Consider the following 19357-nt stretch of genomic DNA (forward strand, 5'->3'; position numbering starts at 1 on the left):
GTTATGCGGCGTGTGTTTAACAGAGTATAACAGTTTAAATATGTATGGTGTGCTTTGTTTGTATAACAGTTGAAAGACAAGACAATTAGTTATCAAAAACACAATAAATGACAAACATATTCAATTTCTTTTTAATCAATAAAAAATGTGTTTGTTTTTGATTTGACTTCAATGTGATTTTTTTTTAAACAATAATTATTAATTTAAACAATCTGTTTTTCCGCTCGCTTTCCTTCAGCACAAACAAATTACGGAAAACTAAAGTTTAGACAATTTGTTGATATTTTTTTTAAACTCAGCATGTGTGTGTGTGTGTGTGTGTTAGAGCTTAACTTTATAGATAATATGTTTATGTTTTATATTTGATTTTTGAATTTTAGGTATTTCTTTTTTTTTTTTGCTGTAAAAAACATTCAGATCTCCAATGAATATTTAAATGAAATGTTTTTTATTTTGGTTTTTTTGCTGGCAGCATGTTCCTTCATAAAGAAATTCTGTATATATATATATATATTTATATATACATGTGTGTGTGTGTGTGTGTGTGTATATATATATCAACCAGTACTCGTAGAAAAGTGTTATATGAAATGCGTTTCTATATATTTCTTTGTTTTGTTTTTCCATTTTCTTTTTGGACAGTTTGAAAAGCTCCGTGCGCCGAGTTGCGGGTGGATTTTATTTTTTTGGGTCTTGTTTTTTTTTTTTGTTAATTTTTGGTTGGGAACATGCCGCAACTTTTACACAAATTAACACACACATTACACAAATACATATGTAACTTTCAGCACAACATACAGAATTCATATACGTAAAATTAACATATTGGTATTTGGCGCACCCCTCCCCTCCCCCCCCCGCCTCCTTTCCCTTTCCTCCCCTGCCGCCTTCCGCAAGCCCGCCCCATTTGCACGTTCCACACAGCTGAGCTCAACTCAATCTGAATTCTAGCAACTTTTTAAAATGGGGCTTTACATAGGTTTCGCTTTTATACATTTAAGTTTTGGTTTTTCATTTTTTAATTTGTTTTGTTTTAGTTTTAAGTTTAGTTTGTTTGTGGTTGTTGTTGTTGTTGTTGTTGTTGGCATGCGAGCTGCGTTGTTGTTGTTGTTCTACTTCTTCTTCTTCTTGATGTGGTGTGTGTGTGTGTGTGTGCCTTTTGTTGTTGTTGTTGCTGTTGCTGTTGTCGACTTAGACAGACAGTGAAACGAAACTGTTATACTGCGTTATGTTGCGCTTGAGAATATCCGCGCAGGGGCCCAAAACGCGTTCAAATCTGTGAAAATAAAACAAATTAATGAGGAAATAGAAATATATAAATTTGATTGTCAAGTCTTAACCGTGTCAGTTGATTTACTTTCAATTTTAGCTGTAAGTTTTTCACCCTTTTTCCGATCGTGAAACAGTTTAAGTTTAATGTTTCTTATTGTGGTTTCTTTATTAAGAAATTCTGCTAAAATTCTCTTCTCGACTCAAATGCATCGATTTTCAACTATCATCCGTAAAAATTTAAAATTTAAAATTAGGTTCATAGCTAAATCAACAAAAATTATACTTTTTCTTTGGACACAACCTTGCCATTTATCACCTAGTGTCTATTGGATTTTCACAAAGATCCTTACAATTATTTATGAGTATTATCGAATGAAACATAAAATATATTTATCAAGTCCCTTTGTAACAACTTTCCTCCCTTGTGCTAGGAGTTTTCCAATGCACCCTTCCAATGCGTTTACTTTACATAACTTAAGTTAACTTCTCTAAAAATGGCTGCTTCTTAGCTCCAATCGTTTGATCTATACGTTCTCCTTCAATCAGTTAGTCAATCAGTTGGTTAAATCAGTTGGTCAATTCAGTTATTCAATCGTGTTTACCTCGCTCTGTCCAGCTTGACACATTTGAGCGGGCCGCGTGCCACAACAGTTGCCGCGCGTGGCCGATCCAGGAGCAGGGCAATCTCACCAAAGTAATCGCTGGAGCCCAGGCGACCCACCTCGGCGGGCTCTTCGCCCTGCTAGAGTAAAGACAATGGATTAATGTTTGTTTTTTATTTATACATATATTGTATAGGATTGATTGCACTCACCTCGGAGCGCTGCTGAAGGACAACGGCGCAGCCCTCGAGAATAATGTAAAAGTCATCGCCAGCCGCGCCCTGTTTCACAATTGTCTCGCCATCCTCAAAGGAGCAGGTCTCCAGTGAATCAGCGACGGTTAGGCGCTCCCACTTGTCGAGGCTCTCCAGTATGGAGACACGCGACAGGAACTCCTCATACATTTTGCGCTTACGTATGGTTGAGCCCATGAGGATGCGTCTGTACGAGTCACGATCGATGCCCCACAGCTTCACATCGCTTTTGGCGCGCACCGTGGCGGCGCGCGGTGTTCCATAGATGAGGGCCAGCTCACCGAAGCTGCCGCCCTCACTGATCGTGGTCACCAGTTCAGAGTTGACAAAAACCTATAAAGATGTCGTATATAGTTTGTAAATGGGGGGAATTCTCTGTTAGGCAGAGCTTGGATTTGGCTACTCACGTCCACCTCACCCACATCGATGACATAGAAATTGTCGCCCTCGTCGCCCTGCTGTATGATATTCTCGCCCGCCGTATGGGTAACAGGAAACATGGCGTCGAATATATCAGAGCGTTCGCTCTCATCCAGATGAGCGAAGAGCACATTTTTGGCTATGGCCTTGGACAGGGCATTCATTGTCTTGTAATCCTTCGGTACGACCTTCTTAACATAGTTGGCGGCGTCCTCTTCGGTCACGGGCTCGGCGGAGATGCCGCCGCGCCTGCGAACGGGTGGTGCAGCTGTTTGTGGCATTGGACTGAGATCCTCACAATCGTCTGGGCTGATTACCTGTTTACTGGCATCCAGTTTGACTTGTTCCTGCAATCAAATGATTCAAATTTCATTAGTATAACAGTTTTGTATAACAGTATCACCATTTTGAATAACACTATAACAGTTTAATCAAGAGTACAACAGTTTATAGAACAGTTTTTACAAAAATATATTAGTTTATTGGTTCAAACAAAAGTATAACAGTGTATACAACAGCATAGGGGTTTGTATACATCAGTATAACAGTTGGTATAACAGAGCAGCGGGTTTTCGTAATAAGCAATTGATATGATAAGCCAACTTTCACATCATTAGAGATGATTGAAATTTCATTAGTATAACAGTTTTATATAGCAGTATCACCATTTTGCAAATCATTATAAAAGTTCACTCAAGAGTAAAACAGTTTATATAAAAACATATTAGTTTATAAACTGCATTTATCAAAAAAGGTATAACAGTGTATACAACAGCATAGGGGCTGGTATGCATTAGTATAACAGTTGTTATAACAGCGCAACGGTTTTTCATAATAAGCAATTTATATGATAAGCCCGCATTCAGCGCCTGCACACGCAAAACGTTCATTAAAACTGTAATAGAAGCTTTTTGCACTCAGCCACGCCCCTGGACGGACGCCCGCCCGCCCACCAGCTGCACCAGCTGCACCAACAGCAACTCCGGCAATGTGCGTCATCTGGGATGGATGCTGACTTTTGTTTGCTGTATATGTCAAAAGTCAGCTCTCCACGTAGGCGGTAACTAAAGCTTCAGCATTGCTTCAGCTGCCCGTTTATCTATTTTTGGCAGCTCAAAGTTTCGTTTCGGGGACGACACATAGAAAACTGGACAAAAAAGAAAAAAACACGCAACTGTGTTTAAGCTCGTCCGCGTTTCACGGTCCGCACTGCCCCGCCCAACAGCTGCAGCTAGTTAATTGCATTTGTGAATTGCACTCGGATAAAAAATAAAATCGTAATGCCCATCTCGGTAGCTTTTAATAACTGGTGACGTCAATGTGAATAGACTTGCCACAACTCTGGTTGCACAGCGAATAGATTGAGTTGCATTCAAATGTCACTCGAGTGTGTTTGGCATTGGAACAGCATTTGCATCGGTCGTAGAACAGTTTAGGCGACAATTAGGGGGAAACATCTGTTATATGAGCATTGTGTAAGCTTAATGTACTGATTTGTATAACAGCAGATATTTGTCAGACTTGAGTATAACAGTGCAGCAGTTAATTAAAATAGAATACATCTAGTGCAACAGAAAACTATATTATAAAACTGTTGTATAACAGTATAACAGTTAATTATAACAAATTGAAACGAGTGGAATGCAAATGATACTCATGTCTAACGATACTACAGTTGGGTATGACAGTTGGGTATGACAGTTGTGTATAACAGTATATCAGTTGTTCGCATTGTTTAAACTTGATAGTCTGAAGAGTTCTGTAGAACAGTTGTATACAACCAGTATGCCAGTTGCAGGGCACGTAGTTGGGGCTATAATCAATTATAACTAAAAGAAATTTGGTATAATAATTGTATAACAGTTTAAATGCATTAAACTGTTATACAACACTTGTAGCACCCTTGTTTACAGCACTCAATTACAAATAGGTGCTTAAAATAGCAATTGTCGGGCTATAACTGTTATTTAAGGCAAGATATAACATTTATTATCTACTTGGGCTCTTTACAAGTTGTTTATAACAGTTTAGCTTATCTGAAATGTAGTGTAGTTTTCACGAGCCCCACCCAAATCAACTTAAAATAAACAAAGCCATTTCGATGTCAATAAACAACCGGCAAGAAAACACAAAATGGGCAAAATGAATCAACTTTTATGATCTAAACAAAAGGCGTTTGAAGAATCACATAAAAATCATATGAAAAAGCCACGAATCTAATCAATTTGTAGTGTAAACAAAGCGCAATTGGAAAAACGAATGCCAGCAAATTGTTAGATGATCATGGAATGGCGCTGATAAGGATGTTGTTGTTTAGGCCAAGAAAAACGCAACGACAAATATGAACGACTGCGAAATACTCTGTTTACGAAGTGAAAAAGCAGATCTCGTGGAGAGTTTTCTTTTTAGAGTATAAGAGCTATACATATAAATATTTTTAAATATTTTTAATTATATGTAAATATGTTTAATTATATGTAAATAATTTAATTACATATATAAATATTTTTAAATTTATATAAATATTTTAAATTATATATAAATATTTTTAATTATATACAAATATTTTTAATTGCATATAAATATTTTTATTTATATATACAAATTTTTTATTTATATATATAAATACTTTTAATTACATATATAAATATTTTTAAATTTATATAAATATTTTTAATTATATATAAATATTTTTAATTATATACAATTATTTTTAATTATATATAAATATTTTTAATTATATATAAATACTTTTAATTATATATAAATACTTTTAATTAATTTTAAATATATGAAAAGTTGCAAGTCTTAAGCCTGCTTTCAAGCTGTCTCTCAGCTAGACGAATATTGCACAAAACTGACATACTCTTTTCGACGTTCTGAACAGAGTATAATGAGCACTCTTGGGCCGTTTGCCAGCTGAGATGGGAGATGTCGCAGGCGCCGCCCCGTCAGCAGCTGCAGCCGAATAAATCAATCAACGCGCGCGACTCGCATACAAATGCCACAAAATGAGGCACATTAACAAAGTCGCCTGTTGACTCCAACTCTCTCTCTCTCTCTCGCTTCGTTCCTCAACTCTCTCCATTTCGCACTATAAAGAAGAAAAACTGCAACTTTTTTTATGGCCATGGCCAGGGCCTGGGCCAGTGCCAGGGCTGGGCACACACGGCGTATGACCGTGACCTTTGTGCTGCAGCGGAGTCGGCGCCGAGCCAACTGGCCATGGCCCTGGCCCTGGCCCTGAAGCTTCACAGTTGCAGGCCCCACTCTCTCTCCAACTTTCTCTCTCTACCCCTCTCTCTGCTCCTCCCCTCTCTGCTGCTCTTTGCAATTTCCATTTGCGCTTCGTTTAGTTTTTCAGCTTTTGGCGACATTTTAAACGGAAATCGATTTCGTATTGCAAATTAAGTTACTGACGCAAACTAAATTGCAAATGTCTGTGTGAGTGCGTGTGTGTGCGTGTGTGTTTGGACATGATTGGGGGTGTAATCTAGAATCGTCGCACTTTAAAAAAGAGAACCCCATAAAATACGTCATGTCAGTATGACAACACATTAAGGCGCTCAGAAAACATTTGCCAGCTGATTAAATGAATTGGCAGGTAGATTGTAAACTGGACTTGGACTCGTTTAACAAGCGACAATCATTTGTAACAATTGCTGCAGTCTGACGTTGCACTGAGAGAAAATAGTGTTGAAAACAGAATTACAAAGATTTTTCAATTCTCTTTTCTGTTAATAACTTTCTATGGGATCTGGTATAAAGTTAGATAGTTAAAGGAAGTTATCTTCAAGTTACAGAAGATTAAATATCTTATTTCTGTACTTATAACAACAATATTTTTCGCTGCACTGAGAGAAATTAGTGTAGGAAATAGTGTAGCCGAAAAGCAAGCAGACTTAAAAAGGTTTTTTAAATGTATTTTTTTGTTAATGAATTTCTATGGGATCTGGCATAAAGTTGGATAGTTAAAAGAAGTTATCTTTAAGGTAGATAAGTTAGAAATATCACATTTCTATAATTATGCCAAGAATATTTTACTGGAATTCTTGTAAATAGCAAACTATGCTGTATTTTTAAATGTCTATAGGCTATATCTAAACACATAAATTAATTTTGAAGACATTAGCCCTAAAAGAAGCTGAGTTGAGGCTAGTTCTGCTCTGCTGATCTAATAAAATCTCATTGAAACTATATCTATAAATATCTATAAATTAAATTTGAAGACCTTAGTCATAAAAGTCTTCGAGTTCTAAGAGACTACCCCTGCGGAACTACAATCTATTCAATGATTCATAAAATTCCATTAAGTACAAGCTCACACGGATTAGTCTTTTAATATTCCAACTAGAGAAGCGAAATTTCCAATTAGATTCAAGTTGTTTGCTCGATTTGAGCACGTTCCCAACTTTTTCTAGCCGTGTAGAATAAATCAATGCCAATGTGCCATAAGAGAAGCATTTTTACGAGGCGATAACAACAGCAACAAATGCGTGACTATTTCAGCTTTTTAGCTTGAAAAAGTCCGTGGAGCATCCACTCAAAGAATTTTGTATTGAAAATGTGCAATCAAAATCGTGTGAATGCGTAACGAATGAGGCGGGTGAATGTGTGAGTGTGTGAGTGTCTGAGTGAATGCAATGAATGCTTATTCAATAATAATAATAAAAAACTACAAGCTAAGGCAACTAGAAAAAAGCAGCTGAGTTTAAGCTTCAGAGACGAAGGCATTTGCAAACCTTTGACATATTTTAGCTTTCAGCAGCTACAGATGTGTCTGTGTCTGTGCGTGTGTGTGTGTGCGTGTGTGTGTGTGCGTGTGTGTGTTTGTTGTGTGTAATTGCAACAAGTGCTGTTTATGGAGAGAAAAAACAACAAATAAATAACAACAATAATCAGTTGAAAACGCGACGCGACAACGTGAGAAGCGAAACAAACAACGGGCCACAAATAAATTCCACTTTGGATAGAATTTTTCTATTTTTTCTATTTTTCTATTTTTTTATAATATATTCCTCTCCGAGTTTGTCGCCGTGCACAGTTTCCACTAATGGATAATTTTCACAAGTTTTCGTTGTTTAAAGACGGCAAAACATAGCGAAAAAAAAAAAAAAATGAGATAAAATTTATTACGTATACGTAATAACGCATAACAACAACAACAACAACAATGAGCAATGACAAATCCAATGTCAAAGTTTTATAAAAATAAATATTGAAAAAAAAAATATTTTCTAGCCCAGCGCGAAAATTTCTCAAACTAAAGGTGAGCGAAAATTTAAATTTTGAAATTTCTCAAACTAAAAGGTGAGCGAAAATTCATAAAATAAAAGAAAATTGTGAGAAAAATATGTAATGAAAAATTCGATAAATGAGCGATAAGAAATATATTTTATATATATATATATATATGTTATAAACTTATATGTTATGCGGGCTCTTAAGATTTGAGATATTTGCAGATTTAACGCTCTGGTTATTAAAAGAATTTTTCGATATTTAATTGGCGCAATATGAAAGCGAATTATATAAAAATATCTAAATATATATATATATATATATATGTATATATATATGTAAGAATATATCTGGCTGATGTGTGTGTTCTATATTTATTTGAAGCGTGCGTCACACAATTTGCAGCCTATTTAATTTTCATTTAATTTAACTAGAATTTTCATTTAATTCAATTCTCATTTGTTGTTGTTGTTGTTTTTTTTTGCTTGTTGTTGCCGTTTTTAATTGTCTAATTAATCCAATTGCAGGCGCACTTCACACTGCATATAAATATGGACAAATATTTGTGTAGGTAGACGCCCATGTGTGTGCGTGTGTGTGTGTGTGCGTGTGTCTACCCGCTGTTTTTTCCGCACTCTCGACTTGTCGGCTTTTTCTTTCGTGATATTTACAAAACGGAGGCGCGACACAAACTGAAAACTGAAAACTAAAAACTGAATTCCAATTCGCTTTCAGCTTGACGGCAGAGACGCTGACGTCGACGCCGGCAGCGACGTCAACGTCAACGCAGCCAGCATCGGCTTCGACGCAGGCCTCTTTGTGTGATTATTACCGTTAAGTACAGTGGGTTATGTGTGCGAGCGACCCAACACGTCTGTGGTTTTGCGATAGACACCGCATAAATCGTGGACAAAACAAATCAAAATGTTGCGTTCGACTATAACCGACTACCAAATACACTGTTTATAGCGTAAACTCAGCCTAAACATGGCGCGAAAAAGCTTGGCTTAGTGACTCTTAGACTGTAAGTCCAAGGCAGTTTGTTTCAAACTGTGGGTAATGTTTTTTTGAGAGTTGAGGGTTCTGTTGTGTGTGTGGCAATTGCTTTCTAATTCGTGTTGGTGACTCTCAAACTATATATGACTTTCAAACTGTAATCACGACCCAACACGTCTGTGGTTTTGCGATAGAGACAGCAAATCAAAATGTTGCATTCGACTATAACCGACTAACCAATACACTGTTTATAGCGTACACCCTTGGCTTGGCTTGGCTTAGTGACTCTTAGACTGTAAGCCCAAGTCAGTACCTCTCAAAATGTGGACAATATATATATTTTCCAGTTTTGTGGATACAGTTGATATCTTTCTGATTAGTGTTGGTGACTCTGAAACTGTATAAGACTTTCAAACTGTCATTGTCTGTTTATATGTTGTATCTCTAAAACTGTAAAGTAAATAGATCTCCGCGATTAGACAGCCTCCTCGTGGGCGGGGCCAAAGACTTTATATGAAACGCATATAGACAACTAAAGACAGACTAGATGTACATTTCTCCAACCCAATATACTCTCTTTACTATGCGAACAGAGCATACAAATTACTTAGTGCGTATGTGGGTGCTCGTGCACTGCTCAAAAACGTGCAGCACTTGCAGGGAACACAAAATCAATGTCACAGAAAATGTCTTGAGCAATTCAAGACAATTCAAAATAATTCTTCAATCAATACAATCAACGAATTTCGCACAGTGTAGCGCTACAAAATTGCCCAGTAAAAATCTAAAAACAACACACAAAACAAAAATACACATGCTGAACAACTAAAATGAGCGAAACATTAATAAACCAACAACAACAACGACAACAACAACGACGACAAAATGATGGCCACAAAGTGTAGCCAAGAAATTGTTTGGCCCATAAGACTTGAGGTGCGCTGCGGTGTAAAGATGGGAGGGGCGAGGGGTTTGAGGCTTGGAGCTTTGGCCACTTGTCGGTTGTTTGTGCCGCAAAGCAAATGGAAAAAGGTAAAACAAATCAATTCGAGGCAAAGCCAAAGCTGGGACACAAGAGAGAGATATGGAGAGGGGGGAGAGGGGGCGAAGGGAAAGACAAGGCTAAGACCAGAGAATTGTGGGCGATTTACGAATATTTGCCTAAGCTAAAGCCCACACAGCAAATAATAACAAACAAGAAAGAAAGACAATAAAGAATGAATATCTACGGCACGCCGAACATTAGATGCCCTTATAGGGACGTGGCATAGAAGGGCTTGCATAAATAATATTAAGTTTCCAACAAATATTCATATGGAAGCCATATAATATGAGTCCAATTTAATTAACTTTTTCAGATATTTCGAAAACCAGAAATGTATCCAAACAAAAAGTCATTTTCTTTAAGGTACGTTAAGACGGGGTTTCGGGAAATTCCACCCGCATGTGTGGAAAAAGCGTGAAAAACGTTTTTATGCTACTTTTTTCTTTACCATTCTATTCATTTTCAAAGCTCTTTGTTCGAATTCTTTTGAGAAAAATACTTGGTGGTAAGGTAATATCTAAAATGTTAAGCATAAAATAAGTAATAGAGCTATAGGATATAGTTATCAGATCTCGATCTTTTCCATGATAAAGTGATTCGATCCGTTCGAATCCGACAATGCACAATTACTTGATGATAGCTGAGAGACTGAGAAACTTTATTCCATAAAAATAGGCAGTTGAACGGGCGGGTATATCGCCTCCGCTTTCGATAATGTCAACTTGACTTCATGACAAAATTATAATACCCTCTACAAGGCTATGAAGACAATAATAATTACATACTCGAGCCAAACTACAATCAAAATATTGCGACTGTGTGGAATTTATAATTTCGTATGGCCATATAGAAATATGTTTGTCTGACGTAGGGGAACATAATATAATTACGCATATATATTATATAATTATGATTTATTATAATTACGTTTTCGACTTTATGATTTCTTCGTGCACCACGTGACGTATGCGCAATGTAAATACGAATACGAATGCGAATGAGACACACAGAACGAGACTGTGCCAAACATGCGATGCGAACAAGAAATAGACACTAGACGAGGAGAGGTGAGGTGAGGTGAGGTGAGGTGAGGTGAGGCGAGGAGAGGCGAGGCGAGGTGTGGTGTGGCATGCGGTAAGAATAAGAGTGGAAAATAAACGTGTGGTAAAGTGGGCCTATGTGTGAGGGGGGGGCGTGAGGTATATAGTCTCTCTATAGAAAATAAAGACCTTGCCGAGGCCAGCGAGTCTAGCGTCAGGTGAGGCTCAAGTGTGTGCCAGGTCATGACTAAGTGCGTCATTTGAGAGAGATAGATTGAGAGAGGAAGAGAGAGAGAGAGAGAGAGAGGGAGACCACATAGAAAACTAGTAAAAAAAAAATATAGATTGGGTAGTGTACAGCTCGAAATGGGATATACAGCTTTTGTCGATTCTTATAAGCGATATTTGAGATCGATTGCTGAGTAAGAAAGAAGTGACACAAAGAAAGAGAGATGATAAAGATAAGTTATAGTTTTCTATGTGACGAATGCATCTCCCAGTTATTTTCATAAGCCATAGCTTAACCTCAAGCTCTTTATATGCTAAATGTGGTAAATGCCCTTCTTGGCGATTCTCATAAGCAATTACTTAGCTTATTATCTAAGAGAGGGGAGAGAGAGAGAAAAGTGTCACACAGAAATACAAAGACACAGCCGTGAGGAAGAGAGAGATGAACAAAATAAGATATAGTACTCTATGTGACGAGTCTCCCAGTTATTTTCATAAGCCATAACTCAATCTCAAGCTCTATAAAGTAAGGATAAAATGGCAGAGAAAGGGGTTGACATAAAGTGCAATATGTGGTAAATGCCCTTCTTGGCGATTCTCATAAGCAATCGCCTAGCTTATTATCTAAGAGCTATAGCTCAGCTAAAACTCTATAATGTAAAGAGAAAGGGAAAGGGGCTGGCATAATGTGTTGAATGTAGTAAATGCCCTTCTATGCGATTCTCAAGCGCATTCGCTTAGCTTATTATCAAAGAGAGGGAAGAGGCAGAGTAGAGAGTGAGAAAAGTGTCACACAGAAATAAAAAGACAAAGCCCTGAGGCAGAGAGACTAAAATGTGACAAGTTTGATATGCGGCAAATGCAGCTCAATGCGATACACATAATCAATACCCAAGTCCCATGTCTGATAGATATCTTATTCCATTCGCAAGCTAAGGCTTTAATTCATTCTATTATTAAACGGAATAGAAACCAGCTTAATGCTAATTTATTTTACTAATTACAAATCAAAATTTTCATGTCATTTGGGCATATTCTTACCAAAATAAATAACGACTTTTGTGGCCCATTTCAAGCCAGCAATTTAGCTCAAAAGATATTTTTAAAGCCAAATTAAATAATAATCGCCTCTGCCACAGATTGGGTTTAATGTGGGTCACAGAGCCGCCGTAAAAGTCTTTTCAAGGCACGGGGTTCAAATTTCGAGCTACCTTTAGCTCTGTGTGTGTGTGTGTGTGTGTGTGTGTGTGTGTGCGGGGGCTGGAAACTGGCCTTAACTTTGCACACAAAGTGCGGAAAAGCTTTTTGTCTGCCTGCTTCCTGTGTGCGTGTGTGTGTGTGTGTGTGTGTGTGAATGCGTTTTATAATCGAATTAATTAAAATTTTGCACACTGCCTCCGGCGGCAAACTCCGCTCTGCCAGTCCAGCGGCGACCTAAAGCGTAATTTTGCACTGGGAGAAAAACTTCAATTTGCCACAATAACAAGAAAAACTTTCGAAATCTTGAATTTAGTTTAACGGACTTTCTCAGACTTTCCCCATCTCTGGCTGCACATTATTTCTGATTTAAATTCTATACTTCTTCCTTCTTTTCAATTTACTAATTTGTTTTTTTTTCGGTGTATAAATTTAGCGGACTGCCCGCATTCTGCAGTTTCCGTTCGCATCACCTATTCCGGGCTCCTGCTTTGTTAAGCGAAATTTCCAATTCAGTGAACTTTTTGTTACCAGCTGCACAGCCCCACTGCCGTCCCTGCCACGCCCCCTTTTTTTATTTTATGGAACTGGTAGCAGCCCCTTGCCATGCCCCCCCCCCCCCCCCCTTGCTGTCCTGCTGTATGTGTCAGCTAAAACAAAAGCTTTTGTAGTTGCCACAAATTATTTGTACCAAATCGTGCCACACAAGAGGCGTCTCCATATCGAAGCTGGGATGTTTGCCTCCTTTGGTTGACAACTGGTTGTCAACTTGGTGTCCAGCGTAGTTGTCACAGTACTCAGCCGTAATTGCTGCTGACGTCACAAAACCGAAAAATTGTGGCACTAATAATATTGATATACTATAAATATATATATAAAGTTTGTACACCCAGAGAAAAAAAGTGAAAAAAAGATGTCCTAAGATTTCTGTGAACCTTTTTTAAGCCCGAAAGAGAAGATTCACATTTAGAACTTTCTCTCTATCTCTCTGATAACAAATGCATACGCTTATTAGAAAAAGTACTCTGTACTTAATTCAAGATACAAATTCTTATATCGAAATTCCTAAAAACATGACTCAAATGCAATCCTTAAAAAAACCGAAGAACTGAGAACCTTTGAAGCTTATTGCAAATTCTTGTAATACGTATTTCGTACTTAATCCAAGCGTTGATTAAAGATAATTTAACTTTTGAAATTTATCCCAGTCAAACTAGAATATAACTGTTTTTTCTCGGAGTGCACTCTATTATCGAATTAGCGTGCACGCTTAATGCCAGCTTAGTTTCGCTTTCAGTCAAACAGCTCTTCAGGGAGCGCATATTACGTATACGCCGCATATGGCGTTAACAACTTTGCCATTATTCCCTCACACAGATCACATTGTCCTGGGCCCGTGTTCCTTGAGCGTCAGAGCTCAGCTGTTGCTTCGCATGGAGTCAGTCGTGCTGTTTCATTTATTGCCCAAATAATTCATGAATTTCCGTACATTTGGCCCGTTCGCTTTGGTTTGCTTGTTAACGGCGCTTATAAGCCGCTTTATGGATGGCCAAACAAAAGGTCGCCGCATCCGCTGCTTAAAACGATACTTTCCACAGATTGCCCCATAACCTTTAGCTCAAAATAATATGTGTGTGTGGATGAGTGTACAATATCTTAACATAAAACTTTTACAATAATGGCCCAGAACTCCAAAACTCCAAAAAACGTTTTGTTATGTATGGAAAATACCATAAGAGGGCGAAGCCAAGAGAGGCAGCTAGAAACACAGATACTTGGAAGGGTTTGGAATAAAATTAACACATTTTAGACAATTCTAAAAAAAATGTGGCATGACATTGGAATTCATAGGAATTTTTAAGAGCTTTAAGTACAGGAATGTCAAAATTCAATAACAAGAGTATTTTTATTTGGAGCGTTGAGAATTAAATATCCTTGCAGACAAACTACTCTAAAACTTGGCCATACATTATTCTTATACTAAAAGAACACAATTTTCATCTGGTCTTTTCTATTTAAATTATATCATATAGTAATCCGATATATCAAAAATTTGCTCATTAATATTTTCCATTAAAAAGCTTAGGCTTAATTGAAGGCATTCTGTCTTAAAGCTTCCACTTGATTCTCAAGCTATTTAGGTGCGAAGTTTACTTCTGTATATATATTTTTTTTTAACAAATTTACTTAATAAACCGGGCTGCATTTAATTCTCAAGCTGTAAAGGCGCGGAGTTTACTATATTATTTTATACTTTTTTAATATCTCTTAACTCTTAATCTTTGATTTAACTCTTTTCACACGAAGCGTTTACGACGCCAACTGTACCCACCATGTTTCCTGTTTGTGGGGTGGCCATTTACTTTTTGCCTGCTGCGTGTGGTGTTCTTTTTTTTTTAATAGTGTGTCAATAGACCGGTCAACAGCAACGGCGACAACAAGAATAGGATGAGTTGTTGGCCTTAACTATTTATTGGCTACACTAATCACAGACCGGCGAAAATAAACAAGGCGATGACAGCTGTCGCTAATGTTCTTCTAGTTGTTGTTGGCTATAACTGTAACTGTAACTATAACTGTAACGGTAACTGGGTCTGTTGCGGCCGTTAGTTTTGTGCCATTTACTGTTCGATTGATGACAATTGTCTGAAGCGTGCCATAAACGAAATCAATCAACTGGCAGCACACGCAACGCGACGGCAAATAACCATAGAGGACGACGGCGGCGGCACGAATAGTGAGCGCACAAAATGCCAAGTAGCTGTAACTTTTAACTGTAAATATAACTGTAAAAGCGCAGGAAATATCAGCGACGACCAAGACAACGCACGAAAGTTAGCAGCAGCAGGGACAACGATTGCAAACTGACTAACAGTAAACAGCCGTGACGACGACATGATGACCTTCACCAACACGCACAGCCCCAAGGAAAGTGGCCAAAAAACGAAACTTTTCGCACACACACACACACACACACGCAAGCAATAACAAAGCTGGGACGCGGCTGCGACGCCAGCAGCAACAGCAGCAGCATCAGGCGCCTGGCAAAAGCTTCGTCAGCGACTTTGTGCTTTGATTTCATTTCGCGTTGCGTGCCGAGAAGAGACAAGTCTTTTTTTTTCAAATGCAAAATGGCCATAAACTTGCAAAAAGCTGCTCTCTCACGCAACTTGGCTGTATGTGTGAGTGCGAACGTATGCATATGTGTGTTCAATTGTTCTCACAGCTGACAAAGAGTGAGAGTGAGTGAGAGCGCCATGTAAACATAAGGCGACAGTTGCCAGTTGAGCTGCCATATTATGTTTGTGTGTGTGTGTATGTGTGTATTTTGTTGTATATTCCTGACAGGCAACAGAGTTTGTTGAGTGCGTTCTATACCCTTGTAGGGCGAGTGAGAACAAGTATATATGTATATGTTTATATTCCACGCTAAGTCTCTCCGTCTTAAAGCGATCCTAACGAAACTTGGTATGTATGTTTTTTTAAATATAAATTTTTTTTTTTAAACGTTCCATTAGCAAACTATAATAACCAATCTGACTATTATATCTATAGCTACAAACTATTATTTTAGATGCAACTACATCATACGAAGAATCGCGCAAAATAGAATGAAACTAAAATGAATATTAATATAATATAGAGTATTTCACCTTCGGCATGCCGAAGTTCTATCTTTGGTGAGTTTCTTGACGTATGCGTCGCCACTTTTAGCAGCTGCAAGCACATCAAAGCTTTTGCTCACCCACACATTAGCAACAGCAGAAGAGAGAGAGAGAGAGAGAGAGAGAGAGAGATGGCAAGATAAAGAGAGCCGATGCCTCAGTATGAAAGCTTTTAGGCTAATCATAAAAATAAACTCGTGCTGCAGCTTGAATGTGTTTTGCAATGGAATGCGTGGGCGGGCAGCCATAATCGGCCATAACGATCGTATACAATAACAACTTACGATATCCTCCTCGGGTATGGTGGTGCAGGAGGTGCGAACATGTCGCACACGATGCATTGCATCCAGGCTCAGGCGATGCTCATGATCGTCGCGCAGCATGGCATCGAATACAGCGACGCCGCCATCGATGCTGCTCTCGCGCAGAATGCGCCCGCCGCGTCCGCTGAAGCTGCCGCTGAAGCTGCCGCTGCCGCCATGATGATGGGCAGCTGCATAGCTGACGCCCACCTCCGAAAAGGAACGTATGCGCATCGCTCCGTTCTCGTCCGTGGTGAGGGCGACCGATTTAAAGCGATCGATAACCGCATCCTGAATACTGTTCACGCTCAGCTGATTGCCCATGGCGAGCGACACAGTCGGGACACAAGCAAAAACTCAAACAAACAACAAAACAACAGACGAGGCAGCTGCTGCCGCGGATGAAGCCGCACGTTCGGGCGCTTCTGCACGGCGCCAGGTTGTTTATCAAACTGAAGTCCGGCACGGGCATTCAACAGGCAACGACCAGAAGGCAGACAGGCAGGCAGCTAGCCAGCCAGCCAGGCGTGGAGAGCGCAAAGGTGGGAGTAGCAGAACGGCAGAGAGAGAGAGAGAGAGGGAGAGCTGAAGTGCGGCCACAGGTGCCGTTATTGCACTGCACTGAAACTGCAGTCGCGGCAGAACTTTGCTTGCAGCAGCGGCAGCCTTTTCCAGGAACCATTTCAAAGCTTTTAAGCTCGCAACGGCCAATGCAATAAGCCAATGCAAACCGCAGCACACACACACATGCATACACACACACACACACACACACACACACACATGCATATGCAAACACACACATATATGTACATGAGATTCGCCGTGTTTATTTATGTATTGAAGCGAGAGCGAGAGATAATGAACCAAATGAAGCATCTCACACGCGGGTTTTTTGTCTCCCTAAATATGTCCACGCTGTGGTCACGGCTGACCCCAAAAATAGACCAAGAGGATTATTGATTTGAACGATTATCAACCAAAGCGTAATCAGGGATGAGCTCTGGCATCCAAAAACACGCCATTTTAGAGAAATTAAGCTCCAAAAAGGAGTTGATTGTGGATAAAAAATGTGGGATCAAATCAAATTTTCAGTCATAAGCAAAAGCCGTATTGAAACCAGAGAACCCGAGTTTATACATTCCAAAACATGGAATTCGTTTTAGAGAAACGATTTAATAAAAACAGAAGTTCGAATCTGGATATTGATTATGGATTAAAAAATTGGGATCAAATACTTTCAATCACATTTACAAGCCGAAATAAGATGAGAGAACCAAGTTTATACATTCCAAAAAGACATTTACTTGCTGCGGCAAATCGTGCGATTGTGTGTGTGTATGTGTGTTAAGCGTAGTGTTTATTAACGTCAAAAACAATTTACATGATACACGCATTAGATGGGGCTAGATGGGAAAATAGACATCCAGACATCCGAAATGAAATCAGAGAACCCGAGCTTATATATTCCAAAAAGACATTTATTTGCTTGTGCGATTGTGTGTGTGTATGTATGTGTGTGTGTTAAGCGTAATGTAGTGTTTGTTAACGTTAAAAACAGATCTAAAATGTTTAGGATATGAGCGTTAAAATGGCACCAAGAAGACAGCAGCAATTGGGCTGCAACTATCTGGTACGACGTCGGTTTAATTTGGATTTCTTGACACGTTTGGGGCGACGTGTCGAGTGCAGCTTCAAGGAGATATTCGGCTTTGATTTGGCCTTCAATTTGCGCAGCCGCCCAGAAGCCTTTGTTGTATTGGGAATGGAAATTCTCTTGGGCTCCTCGGACAATAGATCTACGGCCAGCCGAGCGCCAATATAGGGACCCTGCGAGAGGGCAGAAGATGCAAGTGATTTGTGTAGGGGGCAATTTGGGGATTAAGGGCAAACCTCCTCGAACATCATGCGTTCCCTGGGCTGGAGTCCTTGCCAAGCCGCCGATGCATCACAGACCAGCTGCTGCGGCGTGGAGCCCCTTTCATAGCTTCCAAGCCAATATTCGCGCAAGAAATTATAATAGGCAGATTTGGTCACCAAAACGGGGACAGCCATTTTTAACCAAAACGAAATTGAACCGAAAACCCGATACTCAATTACGTACGTAACAATTTATACTTTTATTTTTGACGGAGTGTTTGCTGTTTACAGTGTTAATGCTGCTGTTGAACTGATTCCGAATCGGTTAAGGCATTGCCTGTGCTTCCGTATCGGTTTGAAAGTCCTCTCAAGGCCTACTCTCGAGACAAAATAGGACAAGAAGGAACCAAGAAACAGGTTGAACATTTAATAAAAATATGTCTTTCATTAGATATGTGATATATGTGCAGATATGTGAGTAGAATCTTAAAGCTCGCAGTTGCCTAGTTTGATGAAAAATATATATTATATATCTTGAAAATTAAACTAGGAAAAGAATACAATCGCCTAGCCAAAACCACACTATGGAAAGTGAAAGGGAACTTTCGGCGAAACAATCAGTCGAAAAATTCTACGAATATTTCAATCAGCCCAAAAATTCTCAGTAATAAACGAGACAAACGGAACGAATTGTTAGTTTTATTTCAAAATCGATCTAAGCTGGAACTACAGCTTGTTCCGAGCTCTCCTAGTCATCATTTTCATACAGATTGACCAGAAAGCAGACGGACAAACGAGACATTCAAGACTCTGATGTTGATGTAGGTCAAGAATGTATACACTTTAGGCGATCGGGTATGCACGTTTTCTTGCCCCATTATGCACCTAACCTTTTGCCTAGCGAAGCCAAGTAGACATCCGGGAATAGATTAAAGTTAGTTGATCGGAATTTTTAATAATAATACAAATAAAATATAAAAAACACGTGATGGACTTACCCGCTCGAGTTTTTGAAAATAGTTGCGCAGGAATTGCACGGGATTGTCCGGTCGGCAGACGCACAGCTGGACAATGCAGTCTTTGAGGACGCGCTGAATGCCATGCGATTGTATATAATGTTCGCATTCGCGCAGGCTTTGCTCCTCCAACGTCTTGGCCATCATGTAAGACATGTGTCAGTGTGTGAATGTGTGGGTGTGCGTGTGCGTGTGTGTGTGTGTGAATGAGTTGAAGGT

At 39.0% G+C, this 19357-nt stretch overlaps 2 protein-coding genes across 7 annotated transcripts; both read right to left on the minus strand.

Annotated features, from left to right (window-relative positions):
- Nucleotides 1–955: 955 nt before the first annotated feature.
- On the minus strand, nt 956–19325 carry Pka-R1 (protein kinase, cAMP-dependent, regulatory subunit type 1). 6 transcript variants are annotated; one of them, XM_064686012.1, is made up of 5 exons: nt 19121–19325; nt 2536–2895; nt 2087–2461; nt 1875–2011; nt 956–1276 (listed from the first exon to the last, which is right to left on the minus strand). In XM_064686012.1, the coding sequence occupies exons 1-5, from the start codon at nt 19292–19294 to the stop codon at nt 1192–1194; spliced, it is 1131 nt and encodes a 376-aa protein (XP_064542082.1). In that variant the 5' UTR covers nt 19295–19325; the 3' UTR covers nt 956–1191. The 6 variants fall into 6 exon arrangements, with proteins under 6 accessions (XP_064542082.1, XP_064542073.1, XP_064542064.1 ...); XM_064686003.1 differs by having other exon boundaries at nt 1875–2014; XM_064685994.1 differs by lacking the exon at nt 19121–19325 and adding an exon at nt 16245–16601.
- Nucleotides 17723–18440, minus strand: LOC135431097 (uncharacterized). The gene is made up of 2 exons (XM_064686037.1): nt 18156–18440; nt 17723–18092 (listed from the first exon to the last, which is right to left on the minus strand). Exons 1-2 carry the CDS (start codon nt 18315–18317, stop codon nt 17889–17891), a joined length of 366 nt encoding a protein of 121 aa, XP_064542107.1. The 5' UTR covers nt 18318–18440; the 3' UTR covers nt 17723–17888.
- Nucleotides 19326–19357: the final 32 nt, after the last annotated feature.

This window comes from Drosophila montana, unplaced genomic scaffold (assembly GCF_035044405.1).
Source record: "Drosophila montana isolate Dmon_TW-CO22-7 unplaced genomic scaffold, ASM3504440v1 contig_1455_1, whole genome shotgun sequence".
In the NCBI taxonomy this organism is placed as follows: domain Eukaryota; kingdom Metazoa; phylum Arthropoda; class Insecta; order Diptera; family Drosophilidae; genus Drosophila; species Drosophila montana.